Source organism: Typopeltis vanoorti, chromosome 5 (genome assembly GCF_054136105.1).
Source record: "Typopeltis vanoorti isolate ZY-2024b chromosome 5, IOZ_Tvanoo_1.0, whole genome shotgun sequence".
In the NCBI taxonomy this organism is placed as follows: domain Eukaryota; kingdom Metazoa; phylum Arthropoda; class Arachnida; order Uropygi; family Thelyphonidae; genus Typopeltis; species Typopeltis vanoorti.
The window spans coordinates 169,675,881-169,699,179 of record NC_143553.1 but is presented as its reverse complement, the minus strand read 5'-3'; the positions used below and the strand labels follow the sequence as shown (position 1 = coordinate 169,699,179).

At 36.4% G+C, this 23,299-nt stretch overlaps 1 protein-coding gene across 7 annotated transcripts in view; it reads left to right on the top strand.

The window, feature by feature from the left end:
* The window catches only part of LOC150107050 (tRNA-splicing endonuclease subunit Sen34-like), a 225,015-nt gene that overhangs the window by 30,309 nt on the left and 171,407 nt on the right, over window positions 1-23,299 (top strand). For all 7 annotated transcript variants that reach the window (XR_016548379.1, XM_090393418.1, XM_090393416.1 and 4 more), the window contains one exon: window positions 9,125-9,225. Coding sequence is in view for 6 of the 7 variants with exons in the window: in XM_090393418.1 (XP_090249544.1) it covers window positions 9,125-9,225 (101 nt within the window). In the remaining variant the exon portion in view is untranslated. The remainder of the gene's footprint in view (window positions 1-9,124; window positions 9,226-23,299) is intronic.

The following is a 23,299-nucleotide window of genomic DNA, read 5'->3' as shown; positions in this document are numbered from 1 at the left end:
ACGGCTCACATCCCGTTACTCCCACCCTTGATCTTATCCCATCATATCCTTCTCCTTCCCAAAAAATCACTATCTTTCACTTTCTCCCAAAGTATTCTCTCATCATCGTCAAATTCCTGACATGTGTCATCAAGGGGTGTACAGGATATGATAGTACTTCATGAAAAATTTACCTCATTACTTACTTCCTATCTACAATTTTCCTCGAAATCAGTCTGTTACTTGTCAAGACTCCAACATCATTATCAGATCTTATATTTCTATCATCTAAGGCACTTTGTACCGTATCAATCTACCTATATCTTGGTCTTCCTCTGGATCATTTTCCTGCCAACCTGGCAGAGAACACTTGTTTTGCTAATCTTTCCTAGCCCATTCTGTTCAGGTGACCATACCACCTGAGATTAGCTCTGCTAACGCATTCCTGGATGTTGACAACACAGTTGACATTTTCAATGATTCAGCCTATTTTCATTGTCTTTGTCTTTTTATTGCTGACCTTCATACCATATCTATTACAACAGTTATTCAATTTAGTTAGGGAATCTAGCAGACGTGTAGCAGATTTATTTAGAAGTATGACATCGTCTGCATAAAGCAAAGAGCTGACATTAACATCTCCAATTTTGATATCATGTTTAATACCACTTAGCTTCATAATGTGATCCATATAGATAATGAATAATAGAGGGGATAATGTACATCCTTGCCTCACACCAGATTTAACATCAAACCATCTTCCTGTACTTCTTTCAATTCTAACTGCTGACTTACAACTCAAATAAAGACAAAGTATTTCTTGATATAATTCCCCATTGACACCATATAACTGTAGCTTATTTGAATAGCTTCTCTCTTGGCACCTTGTCATATCTCTTTTCTAGATTGACAAAACTTAAATACAGATCTTTCTTATATTTCCATGATTTCTCAACTATTTGTCGTAAAGTGAAGATCTGATCCTGATAGCCTCTGTTTGGCCTGAATCCAGCTTTATCTTCACAAAGCTTTTCTTCCACAATTCTTCCCAACCGTTTCTCAAGTATACTTGCATAGCTCTTGCCAGGAACACTCAGCAGGGAAATACCTTTTGTAATTCTCACATTCAATTTTATTTCCCTGTTTATATATGGGTACCATGAGAGCTCTACTCCAATCATCAGGAATTCGTCATTCTGTCCATTACTTCTGAACTATGCAGTTCAGCCACTGTAAGACTTTTATACCACCATACTTCAGAATTTCTGATCGAATATCATCTACTCATGCTGCCTTTCCACATTTCAAGCCTTTGATGGTTTTTTTCTACTTAAAGTATGGATGTGTATTCCTGACTGTATGCCGGTTGAGTGTGTTTTTTACCACTGTGCTGTCACTACCTGTTTCATTTAGCAATTTTTCGAAGTAATTACTCCATACTTCAACGATATTTTTTCTCCTGTTTTCAGGTCACCTTTCTCATCTCTAACTCCTTTTACAGCACTCTTTCCTCCATTTCTAAGCTTCTTCAACAACCTCCAGAATATGTTACCACCTTCTTGATATTTATTTTTTATGGTCTTGCCAAAGTCCTCCCATGGCTTTTGTTTAGCTAGTTTTACACAGTGTTTAGCTTTCTTACATTTGTTTCTATATTCTTTAAGAGCACAAGCTGACTTATTTACCAGGAACTTTTGATATGCTTTCTTCTTTTCCTTAACTGCCTCTTTAACTTCCTGTGTCACAATGTAGTTCTAATTTTTCTATCCTTGCTGACAACCTCACCACATACCTCTCTGACTGAATCAATCAGGGTTTTCTTCAAGGTTTGCCACTGAATCTCCAAAGTTTGGTTCTTGTTCTCAAACTCTTTCATTTTTCCTTCAATAATCTTTGTGTATTTTAGTATGCAGTTCACATCTGAGAGCTGCTCAACTTGTATTCGCTTTAAAACTTTCTTACATGTCATTCTTTTCAATATGAAAATCAATTTTATCCTGCTCAAGACTAAATAGTGATCGCTTCCAATTTCAAATCCTCTGTACACTCTGCTGTCCTGCACCAGGGAGAAAACATCACTATCAACAATAACATAGTCAATGAGATTTTTCTTATTCCTTGCCTCTTCTCTCCATGTGAATTTGTGCACAGTTTTATGTTGGAACATGCCTCTTCTCTCCATGCTTCATGTCCTGAGCAGAAATCCAAAAAAGGTATTTGCCATTATTATTAGCTTTGCTCTTTTCTCCAAATTTTCTCAAAACATTTTTGTATGTCTGACAATCACTTCCTACTCTGCTATTTAGATCTCCAACAAGGACCAACCTTTTCTTTTTCATTGTGTCAGTAGCTTTCTCTAGAGCCTCAGAAAATTCCTCCATTTCTACCTTAGTAGAGCCTTCTGTGCAACCATAGGCACAAATAAGTCTCATTGTCCAGTTCCCCATTCTCTTATTTGCCCACATCACTCTACTTGACACTGCCTGCCATTCAAGAAGATTGGCCTCGTATTTAGTGCTGAATACTATGGCTACTCCTTATCCTCGGTTGTCATTGCCTGAATATAACATTTTGTATTTATTGCTCAGAAAGATCTCACCAGTTTTTTTTTTTTTTTTTTGTCATTAAGAATGCAATTTGGTTGGCTAAATCCTAAATTGCCACCCCATCCTCGTTCGTTCAGTATCCAGGTAGATACCCAACAGGGTGCACCACGAGAAGGTGAGGATTGGACATTAAGTCAGAAGCCCTGGTCGGTTCTCTGCATTCCTTTAAAGGCTATGTGGAGGTCTCCTCTTAGTTATACAGCTTTGACCCTTAAGCACCCCCTGGATATTTTCTTAATAATATAATAATATATTTTCTATAAATGCCTAGATTGCCAGTATGGCTGGAAAAAATCCAGAGGAAGACTAGGTGTAGGTGGATTGATGCAGTTAGAAATATATAACTGCATCAATATAAGGCTTGACAGTATTGGAATCCTCATAGATAATACTCTAATTTGGAAAAAAATTGTTGAATGGTAAGAGGAGAAATGTCAAATAATTTAACCTTTCATGTGATATTATTATGTCCAGACAATTTATCATGGGGTAAATTCATCATGGAGACTCTTCGGTATGGGAAAATTAATCGTGTGGAAAATTCCTTGCACAAAAAATCATCGGGGTAAAATTAATCACATGAAAATTCTTCGCAGATATATATGAGAAAAAAAAAAGAAATATTTCCCATATTTAAAAAAAAAAAAAAATTCAAAATATTTTTATATATTATTTAATATTTCAATTATATTTACCTTACTGAAAATTTTTATTCTGTATAAAGTTATTAATATTCTTTCTTACTATAGGCTCTGTCCACACCTTTAGCCTAGTAGCTGTGCACTTAGCAACCATATGCCCGGGGAAGGAGTGTCCTATGTTTGATTCTTGTCGGAGACATGAGGAGCTGAAGGATCTTCCTCAGCCATAGCCAAGTTAGCCGGTCTTGGGCATGGACAGTAGGGTTTTACCCCAGTTTATTCTGGGGTTTTTCATCCCACAAACAGGCAAACCAGACCCGTGAACACAGGGGATACAGCCATAGGATATAGTAAGGCAAGGAAGGCAATGGGAAACTACCTTGCTCATAGTCACTTCCCTAGTATGGTAGCATAGCTGCCCCTACCATCCGTATGGATGAAAGGAAACTGATCATCATCACTACAGGCTCTGTAAAAGTAATATTAATTGTTACAGAACTGGGATAGGATGGTTAGGGAGAAAGAGCACCATATTTAAGAATATTTAGGGATAATAGTTATATCCAGCTAATATTTATACTTAACTGTTTACATATTCCTATTAACTATTCTATTAATAGTGAGAGTGGTTATTAGGAAGAATAAAATATTTAAGAATAGTTAAGGAGAAAGGGCACAGTATTTAAGAATATTTATTCTTCTAGCTGTTTGCTCTTTTTCTGTTCTGCACATTTAGGTATCCATTCAGGTGTGAAATATTTTTTTTATCTGAACTAATTCAGAAAGTGACGTGTTTCAGTTATTGAATGCATGTGTATTTTGAAAACGACTCCACTTTTCCTGCACATGAAAGACATGTTGTACGTTGCTATTGTTTACACAGCTAGTTTAAGATCATAGGTTCACTTTTGAGTAATTATATTAAAGAAAATGATAATAAAATTACGTAAATCCTATCATCATTATGTAAATCAACATAAGCTAAATTGCCATCTGCGGGTGCAATAGTAGTCTTTACCTTTTCCTCCAATACAAGTATTTTATAACACTAGGAAATTTTATATTTAGTCTTCTTTACTGAAAAAATAAATATATGGATGCAAGCTCCCAAAGTGAAATAAGTAATTACTTCTCTTGTGAAATGTTCAAAAATGAACTGTGATCAGAAATATCATGTCATTAACAACCAACTAGATAGCGTACCCTCTCCCACCAATGAGCTGTGGATTTGAAACTCGCAACGGGCATGGATGTTTGTAATTGTTTTTAGGTAAGAGATGAATTTTGTCATCTGATGTGAGACCACAGCACTGCTTATTGATGGCCTGAAGTGGCTTGAGTTTTCATGTGTGGGCATGGAATTTGAGGAGGATTTCCAAACTAGGTTAAAATGAATAAAAATTGCAACAAAACCAAAATTAGGAAACTCACCAATCAATAAATCTATTATTTTCATTGTAGAAGAATAAAAATATTATGAAAATCTAATTAATATCTAAACAAATAATGCATAAAAAAACTTTATTTTATAAAATTTATCTTGCACTGTATTTACCTTTCATATATTAGTATCAATGCAATATCATTTCGTTTTCTAATGAATAACGTTTTCAGCGAATTTTTTCCGTGATGTATAGCTCCTGCGATGAATTGTCCATGAACCATACTATCATAGTATCCTGTGAGGATACATATGAGGAATTTGATGATCATGTAAGTTAATATTAAAGCTGCAAGGGCTGGATGTTGAAAGGGCATGGGAAGTGGTCAAGGAGCATTTACTGGAGGTATGGCGGACTGTATACCTAGAGTCCGAATAGTAAATCAAGTAGGGGTTAAATGGATGAATAACACCATTAAACTTGAGTTGCAAAAAAAGAAACAACTGTGGAAGGAGTTTAAGGGAGAAAAGGTGACCTGCATGCACATGAATGGTATAAAGCGCAGGCCAAAAGGGTGACAAGTGTGGTGAGAAAGGCAAAAACGGATTACGAAAGGAAATTAGCCATGCAAGCTAAAGAGAATCCCAAACAGTTCTTTCAATATGCTGCTAATAAAAGAAAAACTGTACATGGCAAAATGATTTTAAGGAACGTCGATGGTAGGGAGGTCACTGAATCAGTCGATATAGTGGAATTACTGGTGAGCACTTTGCAAGAGTATATCATCGAGGCTGTGATGTTGAAGGAATGAAGGAACCATTCGTTTATATGGGAATTGTGGTGAATGAAGTGGAGGTGAATAGTCTATTACAGAACCTTAATGTGAATAGTCTATTACAGAACCTTAATGTGAATAGTCTATTACAGAACCTTAATGTGAATACATCTGTGGGATTGGATGGTATATCAGCACAGGTCTTACGTGAAGTGAATAAAGAATTGTCACTGCCCTTGACCTTATTGTTTAATCTGAGTCTCGGGTCTGGTTTAGTCCCGAAGGGGTGGAAAGAGGGGAAAAATAGTTCCACTGCATAAAGGAGGATCCAAGACTACTGTTGCAAATTACCGATCGATCAGCATATCAGGACTCGTTGTCAAGGTCTTGGAGAAAGTAGCGAAATCTCATTTCACCCTTGATGAAAATGAGATACTGTATGGGGGACAGCATGGTTTAGTGAAGGGTAGATCATGCCTCAGTAACTTGCTCAGGTTTTATAACAGTGATGGCTGAACTGGATAAGGGTAATGGGTTTACAGTGATACTGCTGGACCTGGCTAAGGCCTTTGACAGGATACCACATGGAAGTCTAATCCATAAACTGCAATATATGGGAATGGATATAGGGTTGGTGAGATGGATAGGTGGGTGGTTGATGGAGAGAGATACCAGAGAGTAGTTTACTCAGGAGTAGAGTCCAAAAGATGGCCTGTGACTAGTGGTGTGCTGCAGGGTTCTGTTCTTGGACCACTGCTGTTTAATTTGTTCATTAACGATATAGGGAAAGATCTGAAAGGAACGGTTCATTTTGTTTGCTGATGATGGTAAGTTGGGTAGGGCAATAGTGAATGCAGAAGATGTCAAAATTTTGCAGGATGATTTGGATACATTGGAGGTATGGGCTAAGGAGAATGGATGTCACTTTAATGTGGCAAAATGTATGCATTTTGGGGTGAAAAGATTAGTAGCAGTATATCACATTGGTGGAATTGTACTTCAGGAGATTGATGAGGCCAGGGACTTGGGAGTGTTGGTGGATAGGGAGTTGAAATTTAGGGGGGGCACATCACAAACGTGGCTAAATCAGCTCAACAAATCACTTGGATGCTGAAGAATACTTTGATGAGCAGATATTAGCAAGTTATTGTTCCTCTGTATCAAGCCTTCATAAGACCCCATCTTGATTACTGTGCCCAGATATGGTCATCTAGGTTTCTTCTTGATGGGGAGGAGGTAGAGAGGATCCAGAGGCGAGTGACCAAGATGATAGCAGGTCTATGGAATGAATCTTATGAAAACAGGTTGAAGATTTGTGGGTTGCAGAAATTGGTTGATAGGCACAAAAGGGGAGATATGATTTAGACATTCAAATTGCTGAAGGGTTTCTATAGAATTAATTCAGAGGATATTTTTGAGAACAGGACTAGTGGTGGGAGGACTAGAGGACATCCATTGAAGCTGGGGCAACAGTGTGGTTAGTAAGGGTGTTAGAGCTGGGTTTTTTTTACTTTTAGAGTGGCGAAAGAGTGGAATAAGCAGCCTGAGTCTGTTGTGGGTTCTATGACAGTGAATGAGTTCAACGCAAAGTATGATAGATACTGTGTGAATGTCAATTAGTTTTGATGGACATGATGTTTAGGGCCTCTCTCGATGAGTCTAAGGACTCCTAGTCGCCCGTAATAATAATATTTATCATCATCATCATGCTTGTCAAGGATTTAGGCTGAGTGGCCTGTTCCGGCCTTAGAAGTCATCATTGAATCTCTTAAGAGGACATCTTGGTTTTCTTTTTCCTAATGGTTTGTAATTTAAGACTTGTTTTGGTAATCTTTCTGTTTTCATTCTTTCAACGTTTTCCATCCATTTATGTTTATATTTTTTGATTTTTTTTCTATTACTGATTCCTGGTTTAATTCTTTCATAATTTCTTCATTTCTTTGGTGATCGAATAGAGTATACTTTGCAGTTTTTCTCATAAACTTCATTTCAGCTATTATTAATCTTTGTTTGTCTTTTTGTTTATTGTCTGGATGTCACTTCCATACAGTAGGACTGATAGGGCTAAAGTATTATGTACTTTTAGTCTGCTTTGTTTTTGAACTAGGTTAGGTTTAAATATAGAGTTAATTGCACCTTATTTTTAAATATTTTGCAATTTTTAGGTTTATATCTTTTTCATTTTCATATGTAATCATACATGTTGGAAGTTTTTTCCCACTTGGTTAGACTATAATAAATTTAGTTTAAACCTGTATCCAATTGTAAGCAAACAAAGTTTGCACCTGAAGTATCTTCAGAACTGAGGCAACTTGTGGTAAAGGTGGCCCAAGCTCTCATCACTCCTTGTCTCAGTATCTCCCATAATGCAAAACACATCTCCTTGCGGACATGTATAATGCTATGCATTAAGGGAAGGGCCACTACTTAGACCAGTTTCTACCTTTATTGAGGTCTCGTCAGTGGAAGCCAGACCCAGAAGTGGTGATACTAAGGCAGAAGCAATGGAGAAGTCATATTTACCTATATGAGTTGTCAAAAGATGTACCACCATCTCCAAGTATTATATCTGCAAGGAGATGTGCTTTGCATTATGGGAGATACTGAGGCAAGGAGTGATGAGAGCTTGGTCCACCTTTACCATGCGTTGCCTCAGTCCTGAAGATACTTTAGGTGCAAACTTTGTTTGCTTACACTTGGATAAAGGATTAAACTCAATTTATTATAGTCTAACCAAGTGAAAAAAAAACTTCCAACATCTTTCTCTAAATCCAGAGTAATTTAATAATAAGGTGCTACACCTCTTGGCAACTCGTATAGGTAAATATGACTTCTTCATTGCTTCTGCCTTAGTATCATCACTTCTGGGTCTGGCTCCCACTGATGAGACCTCAATAAAGGTCGAAACCAGTCTGGGTAGTGACCCTTCCCATAAAGTATAGCATTATACATGTCTGTAAGGAGATGCGCTTTGCATTATGGGATACTAAGGCAAGTTATGCCACGAGTTTCCCCAGTTCTTAAAGATACTTCAGGTGCAAACTTTGCTTACTTACACTTGGATAATGGATTAAACCAAGTATATAATTTCTTGGTATCTTTAATAATTTATAATATGATATAACCAAGTGAAAAACTTTCGACATACTTATTTTAAGTTATTTGAGATAAATTTTTCTTGGATGACATTTCTTTTCCATGGAATAAAGTATAGCGTTTCTGGAGTGTGGCAGGGGAGATATAATATAACTACAATTAAAATATTTTTACTCGAAAGTTTTTCATAGGAACTATTTAAGATTTTAGAGAAGGAAAAAAAAGTTATTTTTAAACTAAATGTTGCTATTATTCAAAGAGGAATTAAGAAACTTCCATACTTATTAACTGAGCAAAGCAAATAGAATGCTTGTAGTGAAACAACGAATTGCCTTGTTATTACCATACTTGACAAATCTGATTTCCTATGAGGATTTTATTTTGCTTTTCATTAGTGCTCTTAGATCTGGGAGGGGAAAAAAATAAAAAATAAAAATAAAAAATTCATGCATATCATTCGTTGTTACATGATTTAACCCATTCAGTTTCCTGAGTTTTAATCAGATCATATTTATGGAGCTTACTTTGTCACGCTCCATTAGTAATTACATCCATTACACCAGAATCACCTGCAATGTAATACATATTCAGTATGAATTTTTGTCATTCAGGTGTAGTTTAATGACTTTTTTTTTTTTTGTTTAGGATACATTCAACTTATAAGTGGTTTTCAGCACTTAAGAATACCATCCAAAGAGGAAGCTGCAAATTTCCATCAGCTAAGAGATAGGCTGTGCGAAGAACAGGTGAAATGTTTATTTCAAATACTAATTATTCCTTATCAGAAATTCATTCTAGAGTTGTTGGGGACTGCAGGGAGGGATGGCAGAAGATTTTAATGGTAGAAAATTTACTATTTGCATAGTTTAAAAGTGCTGATTCTAAAACTAGATATGTTAAGTCATATGTAAGCAACCTATATATGGTTTCACTGAAACCATTTGATATGAAGGTTGACTTTATGTAATGCAATTCTACATGTAGTAAGTCAGCTGTAGAATAAAGAATTGCAAATGGTTTTCAGCAAAGTCTTTATTAGCAAACCTTTCAACAACTGTAGACTTCCTGCCTCTTTTACTCCAGAAGAAATTACTTGTATTTTACTGCCTTTATGTATAAGGAATATCTAACCATATTGCAAAAAGTTTTCACTAGAAGACCAGCTTCCTCCATTTAGATTTCTGAGTATCTGCCAGATTTCTTGTTCTTGCAGCTTGTCTTATTTTGTTCCTCACAAAGAACAAAGGCAGAAGATCTACCTTTGTCCTTTGTGAGGAAATCTGGTCTTATGTAGTCCAGATGTGGTTGTATCAAGGCCTTTAAAACAGACAAATAACTTCCTTATATTTAGTTGTCAATGTTTGTTTCAGCATTGAGATTATAATCTGAGCTGTTTGCAAATTTTGCAATGTGACCTTTGAACTTCAACTTTGCTCCTCCCCATAACTGAAAGATCCCTAGCCTCATTGGTTTCTCCAAGCCATGCCATCTCTATTAAGCACAGAGCCCTTGGGAATACGACTAAAATTCTTTATAACAGCAGATTTATAATGGAACATCTTTATAAAGAAACTTCTGAAATGTTATTTCATTGTCCAAATATAAATAGATGTCATGGTCTACATTTATCTTCTTTATGGGATATAATAAGTTTTCAAACTGCTAACATTTCTTAATTTCATCATCATCGTCACCAAATTCCTGCCATGTACCCTCAAGGGGTGAACAGGATATGACAGAACTACATGAAAAAAATTACATCATTACTAACTTCCTATCTACAATTTTCCTCCAAATCAGTCTGTTACTTGTCAAGGCTTCAACATTATCAGATCTTATATTTCTATCGTCTAAGGCACTTTGTACCGTATCAAACCACCTATATCTTTGTCTTCCTCTAGGTGGTTTTGCTGCCAACCTGGCAGAGAACACTTGTTTTGCTAATCTTTCTTCGCCCATTCTGTTTAAGTGACCATACCACCTGAGATTAGCTCCGCTAACGCATTCCTGGATGTTGACAATGTCAAGTTCTTTCCTAATATCCTCGTTTTTAATATGATATTGCCATTGATGTCATCTGTTCATGACTATAATCTTTCTCAGGACTCTCATATCTGCGGTCTCTAGTCTTTGATCAAGTGTTTTACTTCTAACCCAGCTCTCAGATCCATAAGTTAAAACTGGTTTGAACACTGTCTTGTATACAGCCAATTTGGTGTTCCGACTAATTTTTCTCTTATTCCATATGAATTTATTCAATTGACTTCCTACCATACCAGCTTTGCTGATTCTGTTGTCTATTTCTATATTTAATTTACCATCTTCAGTAAAAATCGTGCCTAAGTAGCTGAAATGTTTCACTTGTTCCACAGGTTCTCCATTCACAACATGATATTTTCAAAGATTCTGCCTATTTTCATTGTCTTTGTCTTTTTATTGCTGACCTTCATACCATATCTATTACAACAGCTATTCAATTTAGTCAGAGAATCTTGCAGACTTGTAGCGGATTTATTTAGAAGTATAACATGGTCTGCATAAAGCAAAGAGTTGACATTAACATCTCCAATTTTGATATCATGTTTAATATCACTTTCCTTCATAATGTGATCCATATAGATAATGAATAACAGAGGGAAAAACGTGCATCCTTGTCTCATACCAGATTTAACATTAAACCATCTTCCTGTACTTCCTTCAATTCTAACTGCTGACTTACAACTCAAATAAAGACTAAGTATTGCTTGATATAATGCCCCATTGACACCATATAACTGTAGCGTATTGAATAGCTTCTCTCTTGGCACCTTGTCATATGCCTTTTCCAAATCGACAAAACTTAAATACGGATCTCTGTTATATTTCCATGCTTTCTCGACAATTTGTCGTAAAGTGAAGATCTGATCCTGACAGCCTCTATTTGGCCTGAATCCAGCTTGTTCTTCACCAAGCTTTTCTTCCACAGTTCTTCTCAACCGTTTCTCAAGTATACTTGCATAGATCTTGCCAGGAACACTCAGTAGGGAAACACCTCTGTAATTCTCACATTCAGTTTTATTTCCCTTTTTATATATGGGTACTATGAGAGCTCTACTCCAATAATCGGGAATTCGTCCCTTTGTCCAGGCTTTCTGAACTATGCAGTGTAGCCACTGTAAGACTCTTATACCACCATACTTCAACATTTCTGGACGAATATCATCTACTCCTGCTGCCTTTCCACATTTCAAGCCTTTGATGGCTTTTACTACTTCAAGTATAGATATATATTCCTGACTGCATGCCTGGTCAGTGTTTTTTACCACTGCGCTGTCATCACTGCTTGTTTCATTTATCAGTTTTTCAAAGTAATTACTCCATACTTCAAGGATATCTTTTTCTCTCGTTTTCATGTCACCTTTATCATCTCTAACTCCTTTTACAGCACTCTTTCCTCCATTCCTAAGCTTCTTCAACAACCTCCAGAATATTTTGCCACCTTCTTGATATTTATTTTCTATGTTCTTTCCAAAGTCCTCCCATGACTTTTGTTTAGCTAGTTTTACACAGTGTTTAGCATTCTTGCATTTGTTTCTGTATTCTCTAAGAGAACAAGCTGACTTATTTGACAGCAACTTTTGATATGCTTTCTTCTTTTTCTTCACTGCCTCTTTAACTTCCTGTGTCCACCAGGGAGTTCTGATTTTTTTATCCTTGCAGATAACGTGCCTCTCTGGCAGAATCAATCAATGTTTCCTTCAGAGTTTGCCACTGAATCTCCAAGGTTTGATTCCTGTTCTCAAACGCTTTCATTTTTACTTCAATAATCTTTGTGTATTTTATTCTACAATTCACATCTGAGAGCTGCTCAACTTTTATTCGCTTTAAAACTTTCTTACATGTTGTTCTTTTCAATATGAAATTCAATTTTATCCTGCTCAAGACTAAATAGTGATCACTTCCAATTTCAAATCCTCTGTACACTCTAGTGTCCTGCACCAGGGAGAAAACATCACTATCAACAATAACATAGTCAATGAGACTTTTCGTATTCCTTGTCTCTTCTCTCCATGTGAATTTGTGCACATTTTTATGTTGGAACATGGTGTTAGTAATAACCAGTCCATGTCCTGAGCAGAAATCCAACAGATATTTGTCACTATTATTAGCTTTGCTCTTTTCTCCAAATTTTTCCAAAATATTTTTATATGTCTCACAATCATTTCCTACTCTGCTATTTAGATCACCAACAAGGACCAACTTTTCATTTTTCATTGTGTCAGTTGCTTTTTCTAAACCCTCAAAATATTCCTCCACTTCTACCTTAGTAGAACCTTCTGTGGGACCATAGGCATAAATAAGTCTCGTTGTCCAGTTTCCCATTCTAATATTTACCCACATCACTCTACTTGAGACTGCCTGCCATTCAAGAAGATTAGCCTCATATTTTGTGTTGAATACTATGGGTACTCCTTCTTTTCCTTGATTGTCATTGCCTGAACATAACATTTTGTATTTATTGCTCAGAAAGATCTCAACATTTTTTGTCTTTTTAGTTTCAGTCACCCCTATTATGTCGATCTGGTACTTATCTAATTCCTCAGCTAGCTCCATTTCTTTGCCATTCAGGCTTCTTATGTTGATAGTACCGATCTTTAACTCTGGTGATACTGAGTTGGGGTGTGTTTTCAGATTTGTTTCAGTAGCTGACTTTTCGTTGTTCGTCCTAGTTCCCTGGCAAAAACAACTGGGGCTTTGTTTAACTGGGAGACACTTCCTCCGGCATGAAATTCTCTCATGTTGTGCCATCATTTTCTATATTGGTTTAAGCCAATAAGAATACAATTTTGTCAGCTAAATCCCAAATTGCCAGCCCATTATATAATATGTCTACCAAATTGCCAGCCCATCCTCGTTAGTTCAGTATCCAGGTAGATACTCAACAAGGTGCACCCCGAGAAGGTGAGGATTGGACATTAGGTCAGAAGCCCTGGTTGGTTCTCCGCATTCCTTTAAAGGCTATGTGGAGGTCTCCTCTCAGTTATACAGCTTTGACCCTTAAGCACCCCATTTCTTAATATGGGGTGCTTAAGTATGTATGGCTTTCCTTGATGACTTCTGGAGGTCTCTAATGTTGATGATGATAATATATAATTAAATATACAAAATTTCTTAATTTTGTATATTTAATTATATATTATCATCATCATCATTAGAGACCTCCAAAAAGTCATCAAGGAAAGCCATACATCACTCACACTCTGTTATGCCTTCTCTTGAACCTATTCACACTAGATGCACTCGCCACTTACACAGGCAAACTGTTCCACACGCTCACTTCTCCAACACTATCATAATGTATTCATTCACTTTATTTAACTCATCTATAACATTATTATAACATAAGAGCAACTTGTTTGATCAAATGACCTCCCTTTAGTAAACCCTGTTCCTTGCAAAGTATAATATGTCTATAAACAAATTTCTGTATGTGAGTTCTTACCAACTTCTCTAAAATCTTCACTCTCCCACTCCAGAGATTCTTTGCATTTCTAGACTTATATTATACAAATGTGTCAAGGGCCTAACCAGTTCAGTTGAACAATCCTTTAGCATATGTGCTGAAATTTCTTCTGTCTCTGTTGCTGAATTCATATCCAAGTTATGCAACAGCTGTATATGTCTTTTAATATGTCTTCCTCTTCAAACACAGAAGAAATAATGCATTACTATCCCTTATGTACAAGGCATCAGTGAACATATAGCAAAAGTTTTAAAACCACTGAATATTTTTGTTGCCTTTCGACCGTTTAGAAAAATCTCCACCTTTCTCACTTCTCCTAAGGACAAGCTTCCACATCTTAATCATCCAGGTGTCTACCAGATTCCATGCTCTTGTGGATTATCTTAATTCGGACAAACGGGAAGATCTACCTCTATTCGGCTAGAAGAACATCAATTTTTATATTGAATACTTTAAACCTGAAAAATCTGGACTTGCAGAACATGCCATCTTCACTAGACACAGAGTTCATTGGAGAAAGACAAGAGTTCTTCACAAAAGTCAGTTTCTCATGGAACGCCTTTATAAAGAAACACATGAAACTCTAGTTCGTTCTCCTAACTTACACAGATCTGACGGCTTACGTCTATCCCCTTTATGGGAGATAGTACTTTACAAATCAGCTAATCTTTCCTAACTTTTTATTGTATTGATTTTTTTTTATTTATTTTATTTATTTTTTTAGGAAAGTTATTGACCTTTTTAGTTATCTTACACCAGCTACTTAGGTGGTGCTTTTTGGAATTGTCAGTTATTGTTTAATTTGAGCTTAATGCTGAAGATGCCTATGACACACAGGCTAAAATTATACTATTAAATCATCTTTGTACGTGAGTTTTTTCTGTTATTAATTTTGTATCTTTATGTCTACTCACGGTATACCTCTTTTAAAACTTATAGCTGTAGAACCTCCTTTTCATGCACCTCTGTCCAGTGTAGTAGTAGTAGTAGCAGCAGCAGCACTGCACTATGTTATATACACTGAGTTGATAGACATTAGCAAAGTGAGCACTCGTTATTTGAACAGTTATCTGCTTCTGATACTTGGGTCTGCTTTCAGTAATATTATTCTTCCACATTAATTCTTTATTTTAATTACAGCATAATGATAAAAATTCTTCTGGGTTGCTGCCTGCAATTTCTTTTAAAAATACTCATAATTTTTCTGGTCTGTTCTTTATATATTTCATAACTCCTCTCATATTTTTATCACCTTACATTCTTTCCATTTCTAGACTCATATTATACAAATATGTCAAGGGCCTAACCAGTTCAGCTGAACAATCCTTTACCATATGTGCTGAAATTTCATCTGTCTCTGTTGCTGAATTTATATCCAGGTTATACAACAGCTGTAGAACCTCCTTTTCATGCACCTCTGTCCAGTATAGTAGTAGTAGTAGCAGCAGCACTGCTCTATGTTATATACACTGAGTTGATAGACATTAGCAAAGTGAGCACTCATTATTTGAACAGTTATCTGCTTCTGACACCTGGGTCTACTTTCAGTAATATTATTCTTCCACATTAATTCTTTATTTTAATTACAGCATAATGATAAAAATTCTTCTGGGTTGCCACCTGCAATTTCTTTTAAAAATACTCATAATTTTTCTGGTCTGTGCTTTATATATTTCATAACTCCTCTCATCTTTGTATCACCTTTGTACAACAGTAGCACCTCTGTAGTGCAAATGGAAGAACGATAGTATGTTGTGCCCTTCAATTGGAAAAGGCCTAAGTTCGATTCTCGTCTTGACGAGAGGAATGTTTATATGTTTTTTTTTTTTTTAATTGAAGGTGAGTTAGCCGATCTCATACGGAGATAGTTCAGTTTTTTCTTCCAGGAAACTTGGGTTTTTTATCCTGCATACAGACAAATCGGCCTTGAGAACACATTCAGTAAAAGACAAAAAAAAATACTTAGTGGTGGTGGGCAATAGTGATGATGGTGGTAGTTTTGGTTTGCTGTAGTTGGCGGATTAAATGGTGGAGATGGAGAGTTGTAGAGTAGGTGCCCTCCCTCAATGAGTCTTTGGATTCCTTGGAGGTGTCACATAATAATAATAATAATCTTTATTCTCACAATATTCTTTCTACATTGTCTTCTTCTTATGAGTCTCCTGCTTAATTAATTATACATCTATTTCATCTCCACCCTGTTGGTTTGTCAAACTCTAGGGAAGCATTCAAATACATCATTTAAACATTTTTTTTGAAGTTTCCCATGTAGTGCTGATATCTTGGCAATTTAGTAATTGATACCATAGGATTGAACATAGTATTCTCCTGAATTTAACATCATTTCCAGCTTTGTAGTTCAGCATATAACTTTTCCTAATTGAAATATCCATATACTTCACTACTTCCTAAGTCAGTACTGCATGATCATTTGCACTAGCTGGAGACAAAATAGTCATATCCTTAATTGAGACTCCTTCTGATACTAATGTCAAATGTAATGCACTCTTTAACCTTGAGATATTTATTTCATATACTACTTGAGTAAATTGCCTTGCAACTAGTTGAATAAATTTATATGGAATAAGAAATTAGTCAAAACAATGTTCACATCAATTTTATCTTATGGATCTGACAGTTGACAATGCTAGAGACCAGATATGAGAATTTGAGAAATATTACAGGGAATGAAGAGATGCGCGTTGCAGCATCACATTAAAAATAAAGATATTAGGAAGAACGTGATGTCATTGGCATTTAAGATTGTGTGAGAAGAACTAATCTAATGTGGTATGGTCCCTTTTATTTATTTATTTTTTAATATGTGTTTCTCCCACACACAAAAGGCAGACATATACCATATATGAGCAAAAACACTTAAAAATAATGAGAAGAAAGATAAGCAAAACAGTTGTTTGATACCAGAATGTCAGGAAAAAGGACCACAGTAAATAAACCTAAGGTACAGGTGAATTTGATGCTTTAAAACTGCATGAAGACATGCAAGATCTGAAAATGTTGTAGATCTGACAAATAACAGACTCATCTGCAGGAAAATTTTTGTTAGGAAGTTATGACTCCAAGTAGCTGGCAGAGTGCACCAGCAGCTACACCCTGAGACCTTGCCTCGACTAGCATGCAAAACTAAGTGAGGGCATCAGCATTTTATGCGGTAGTGAAGGAGCATGTCTCCTTCTTGTTGCACTTCAAGACTAGAATGGCAGAGTTAACAAATGACGAAAATTTAATTTGACAGTGGTAATGAAGGCATGACATCAAACTATGTGACATAGTCCGGGCACTCTAAGACAAAACAGATGTGGCCAGTCACTGTGGAAGAGACAGGAACCTCTTCCACAAGAAGAGACAGGAACCACATAACCTTCCATAGTAAACCATGAAACAGAGAACCATATCTGATTTAAGAAGGCATAAAAAAAGCACTAAAACAAAATTCCCAAAATTGAGAAGAAGATAAGTAAACCCTGGATGAATGACAAGATACTGAAAATTATGCAGGAAAGAAAGAAACACAAAAATTGTCCTGAAGACAAGAACTTAAACAAGGAGATCAGGAAAGAATGTAGGATTGCAAAAGAACTATGGCTTAACAACAAATGCAAGGAAATTGAGATTTGGGACAAAAAACACAAAACCAGAGAACTTCGTGAAGAAGTTAGGGAGCCAGCTAGCAAATCTTGGAAAAGGGGAAGCTTTCATTGCATTGAACATGCCAGTGGAAACATCCTAATGGAGAAAGACAAAATAAGGGATAGATGGGTAGAGTATTCAAAGGAACTGTACAATCATGATAGAATAGATAAGCTTAAGTTGTTGCAAGAAAATTTGGAAAGCCCTACTATTCTTACCTGGAAAGTAACAAATGCCATTAGGAAATTAAAACCAGGAAAAGCTCCAGGAACAGATAGAATTATGGCAGAATATCTAAGGGCTGTAAATGATCACTGACTGAAATATGTAACAAAATATACGAAACTGGACACCTTCCAAAAGATTTTAAGCACTCAACATTCCTACCAATACCAAAGAAAACTCGCCATCATTAAATTCCTGACATGTACCCTCAAGGGGTTTACAGCATATGATAGTACCACATGAAAAATTTATATCATTACTAACTTCCTATCTACAATTTTTCTCCAAATCAATCTGTTACCTGTCAAGACTCTAACATCTCGGATCTTATGTTTCTATCTTCTAAGGCACTTTTTACAATATCAATCCACCTATCTCTTGGTCTTCCTCTGGGTCTTTTTTTTGCCAACCTGGCAGCGAACCTTTGTTTTACTAATCTTTCCTCTCCCATTCTGAAGTGACTATACCACCTAAGATTAGCTCTACTAACACATTCCTGGATGCTAACAATGTCAAGCTCATTCCTAATATCTTCGTTTTTAATATGATATTGCCATTGATGCCGTCTGTTTACACCCCAAATCTTTCTCAGGACTCTCATATCTGCGGTCTCTAGTCTTTGGTCAAGTATTTTACTCCTGACCCAGCTCTCGGATCCATAAGTTAAAACTGGTTTGAACGCTGTCTTGTATACAGCTAATATAGTATTTTGACTGATTTCTCTCTTATTCCATATGCGTTTATTCAGTTGACTTCCTATCATACCAACTTTATTGATTGGAAATAGTACAACTATTTCCATATTTAATGTACCATCTTCACTAAAAATCGTCAGGCACCATCAGGACTTTTAGGAGAAATGATACTTCCTGCTACATCCTCATTTACTGTATGTAGTGCCTGGTTGCACGTGTCTTTATTGTAAGTTCCTTTGAAAATGACAACGTGACGTTGCTGAAATATTGGAAATATATATTAAAGTTTAATTTAATTTATATTCTGTTGTACGTTGTGAATTCCTTAAGTCAATTAATAATTGTGTCTTATTATGCTAAATCGAGTAAATGTAGAGTGTATGTATATTGTATATATTTCAATGCTTTAGTAATTTTGCTGAAGTTAGATATGTTGGGAAAGGTAGTTATTCCCCACTGAGTTGTATTCTCAACTGTCTAGTTAAAATAAAATGTTTTGTTTTAGCATCAGTGGATCTGATCATTTGCCAATGCACTATCTCAAATAAAACTCATACCTGTATGCATGTGTTAATTTAGAATAGCCACGACTTGCTGTATAGTTAAGACGAATTTAGCTCGGACCTTACTTTTATTCATAATCTTATTATTCTTAGACTATATTATTATTATTATTATTATTACAGGCGACTCCAGGGAGTCCTTAGACTCATCGTGGGAGGCCCTAAACATCATGTCCATACAACTATTCGGAATTCTCACAGTATTTATCATACCTTGCCTTGAACTCATTCACTGTCATAACACCCACAACAGACTCTGGCAGCTTATTCCACTCATTTACCACTCTAAAAGTAAAGAACCCAGCTCTAACACCCTTGCTAACCACACTCTTGCCTAGCTTCCATAAATGTCCCCTAGTTCTCCCGCCACCAGTTCTGATTTCAAAAATATCCTCTGAATTAATTCTATAGAAACCCTTCAGCAATTTAAATGTCTCAATCATATCTCCCCTTTTCTGCCTATAACCAGTTTCTGTAACCCACAATAACCTGGTCTCATAAGGTTCATTCCATAGACCTGCTGTCATCTTGGTCACTCGCCTCTGGATCCTCTTCACCTCCTCACTATCAAGAAGAAACCTAGGTGACCAAATCTGGGCACTGTAGTTGAGATGAGGTCTTATCAAGGCTCGGTACAGAGGAACAATAACTTGCTGGTCTCTGCTCATCAAAGTATTTTTCAACAACCAAGTGATTTGATGAGCTGATTTAGCCACTTTTGCAGTGCCCCCTAAACTTCATCTCCCTATCCACCAACACTCCCAAGTCCCTGGCCTCATCAATCTCCTGGAGTACAGTTCCACCAATGTGGTATACTGCTGCTAATCTTTTCACCCCAAAATGCATAACCTTACATTTTGTCACATTAAATTGACAGCCATTCTCCTTAGCCCAGAACTTTAATCTATCCAAATCATCCTGCAAGATTTTGACATCTTCTGCATTCACTATTGCCCTACCCAACTTTGCATCATCAGCGAACAAGTGAACCGTTCCTCTTAGATCCTTCCCTATATCGTTAATGAACAAATTAAACAGCAGTGGTCCAAGAACAGAACCCTGCGGCACACCATTAGTCACAGGCCATCGGACTCTACTCCCGAATAAACTACTCTCTGATATCTCTCCATCAACCACCCACCTATCCATCTCACCAACCCTATATCCATTTCCATATGCTGCAGTTTACAGATTAGAATTCCATTGGTATCCTGTCAAAGGCTTTATCCAGGTCCAGCAGTTCCTACCGCTTAGACTATATATATTATATATAGTCTAAGCGGTAGGAGCAAAGGGCAGGGGTAAGAAAGAAAGGGGGGAATAAAATCTTTTTTGTTCATAATCTTATTATTCTTAGACTATATATATTATTTCTTCCAGACTGGTGCAGTTGTTAATAAAAATAAGTTTTGTCTAGCAGATGACTGAGAGAATAAGTGTACCGCAATCATTTAGCAAGCGATAGTTGAAAAACACAGGCAGTTTAGTGAGCGGTAGGAGCAAAGGGCAGGGGTAAGAAAGAAAGGGGGGAATAAAAACTTTAAGACAGGAGGGCTTAGTGAACAAAGAAAGTAAAGAAGGTTAAAGATTAATGAGAATACACAAGACTTAGTAGATATCAAAAGTTTTTACAATGGTGTAGCCTGACAAGATCACAAATTAGTAATAAAATATGTAATAAACCATGTATTTTTACCATTGTGTTGTCACGGTTTCATTTAGCAATTTTTCTAAGTACCGTATTTTTCTGTGTATAAGAAGATTCTTTTTTCTAAAATTTTTAGACCAAAAATTGGGGATCGTCTTATACACAGTGGTGGTGGTGGGGCCGGGGGAGGGGGTAACCAGTTGGGAGATCCTTGGTTGCTATGGCGAAACCACTAGTACCTTGTCTCTGCAAACAGGCTTCCGCCAATCACTAGCCTTTGTTATCTCTGTCGATTGACGCCATTAATGGCTGATTCTGAATAAACCAATCAGAACTCTGAAAGCATTCATATGTCTGCAACTCGTTGACAGGGTAAGTTAATGCATTAACAATATTTTGAGCACTTGCCCATAAAAATGTCCAAAAATAAAAAACAATTGTCATATTCTTCAAAATTCAAGTTAAAAGTCATCAATTACTCAAAAGAGCATGGAAATAAAGCTTCAGAGAGACTGTTTGGACCTCCTCCCACTGAGTGTATGATTAGACAGTGGAGAAAACAGGAAGAATGCCAAAAAAAGAAGAGGGCATGAAGAGAAAAACCAGAAAAATGGCCAAACTTAAAGCAGAGGCTTAAGACTTGGATTATGGAGCAGTACTAGAATGGGATATGTGTGTCAACCAAGCTTATTCAATATGATGCAAAAAGGTTTGCAAGAGAAATGAACATTGTTAATTTCACAGGAAAGGCAAAATGGTGCTTCAACTTCATGAGGAGAGAAGGGTTTTCCATGAGAACACGAACCAAGTTAGCCCAGAAAATACCACCACCTTATTGAGGATAAAATCCAACAGTTTTACTCCTATGTCATAAAACTGAAAACAATATGCTTTTGAACCAAGTCACATTGCAAACATGGATGAGGTGTCTCACAATTTTGATTTGCCTTCCAACAGAACTTTTGATATGAAAGGAGTCAAAATAAGTGGTCATGAAAAGACACACTATACTGCTGTCCTTTCATGCTGTGCAGATGGTATCAAACTGTCTCCTATGATCATTTTTAAGAGGAAAACGTATTCTAAAGAGAGCATACCACCTGGCTTTCTTGTTCAAGTTCATGAGAATGGCTGGATGAATAAAGAGATCTTGTCTATTTGGTTTGCAAAGATTTGGTCCAGAAGACCTGGAGGGCTCTTGAAGAGGCCGGCTCTGCTCGTGTTTGATCAGTTTCAAGCACATTTAACAAAAACACAAAAAGGGTTGCAGTGGATTTGCGAACACAGCTAGCAGTTATTCCTGGTGGACTTACAGGTCAGCTACAGCCACTAGATATTTCTTTAAAACAAGCCCTTCAAAGCTCAGATGAAAGAAGAATGGAATAAATGGATGCAAAAAGCAGGTAATAACTTGCTTTTTGCATGTTATTATGCTTTTACATACATTACTGAGGTATGCAAATGGATCCTAAACTCATGGAATGGAGTCAAGCAAGAGGTGGTTGTGAAGTCCATCAAGAAATCATTCTCAGTGCCATGGATGGAACTGAGAATGATCTCATATATATATATATATATATATATATATATATATATATATAGACAGTGACTCAGATGACAGCAATGATGCAGTAGAGGTTGAAGAAAGTGGTATATCTGAAACTAATAGTGATGAAGAAAATTATATGCCCGAAACTGAATCATAATTTCTTAGTATGTATCTTAAAAATATTACCTAATTTATAAATATACTTTGAATATTTAAAAAAAATATCAAATATGTTTTGTTTTATGTTTAAAATATTGATTTCTTAATTTTGAGTTCGAAAAAGTAGGGTTCATCTTATACATGGGCTGTCTTATACATGGAAAAATACGGTAATTTCTCCATACTTCAAGGATATCTTTTTCTCCAGTTTTCATGTCACCTTTAATATCTCTAATTCCTTTTACAGCATTCTTTCATCCATTTCTGAGCTTCTTCAACCTATCTTCAGAATACATCCAGAATATCTTCCACCGTCTTGATATTTATTTTCTATGTTCTTATCAAAGTCTTCCCATGACTTTTCTTTAGCTAGTTTTACACAGTATTTAGCTTTCTTACATTTGTCTCTGGGGTGCTTAAGGGTCAAAGCTGTATAACTGAGAGGAGACCTCCACATAGCCTTTAAAGGAATGCGGAGAACCGACCAGGGCTTCTGACCTAATGTCCAATCCTCACCTTCTCGTGGTGCACCCTGTTGGGTATCTACTTTGATACTGAACAAACGAGGATGGGCTGGCAATTTGGGATTTAGCCGACCAAATTGTATTCTTATTGGTTAAACCAAAATAAACAATGATGGTACAACATGACAAAATTTCATGCCGGCTGGGGCGTCGCCCGGTTAAACAAGGCCCCCGTTGTTTTCGCCAGGGAACCAGGGCGAACAGCGAAAAGTCAGCTACTGGAACAAATCTGAAAACAAACCTCAACTCAACATCACCAGAGTTAAAGATCGGTACTATCAACGTAAGAAGCCTGAATGGCAA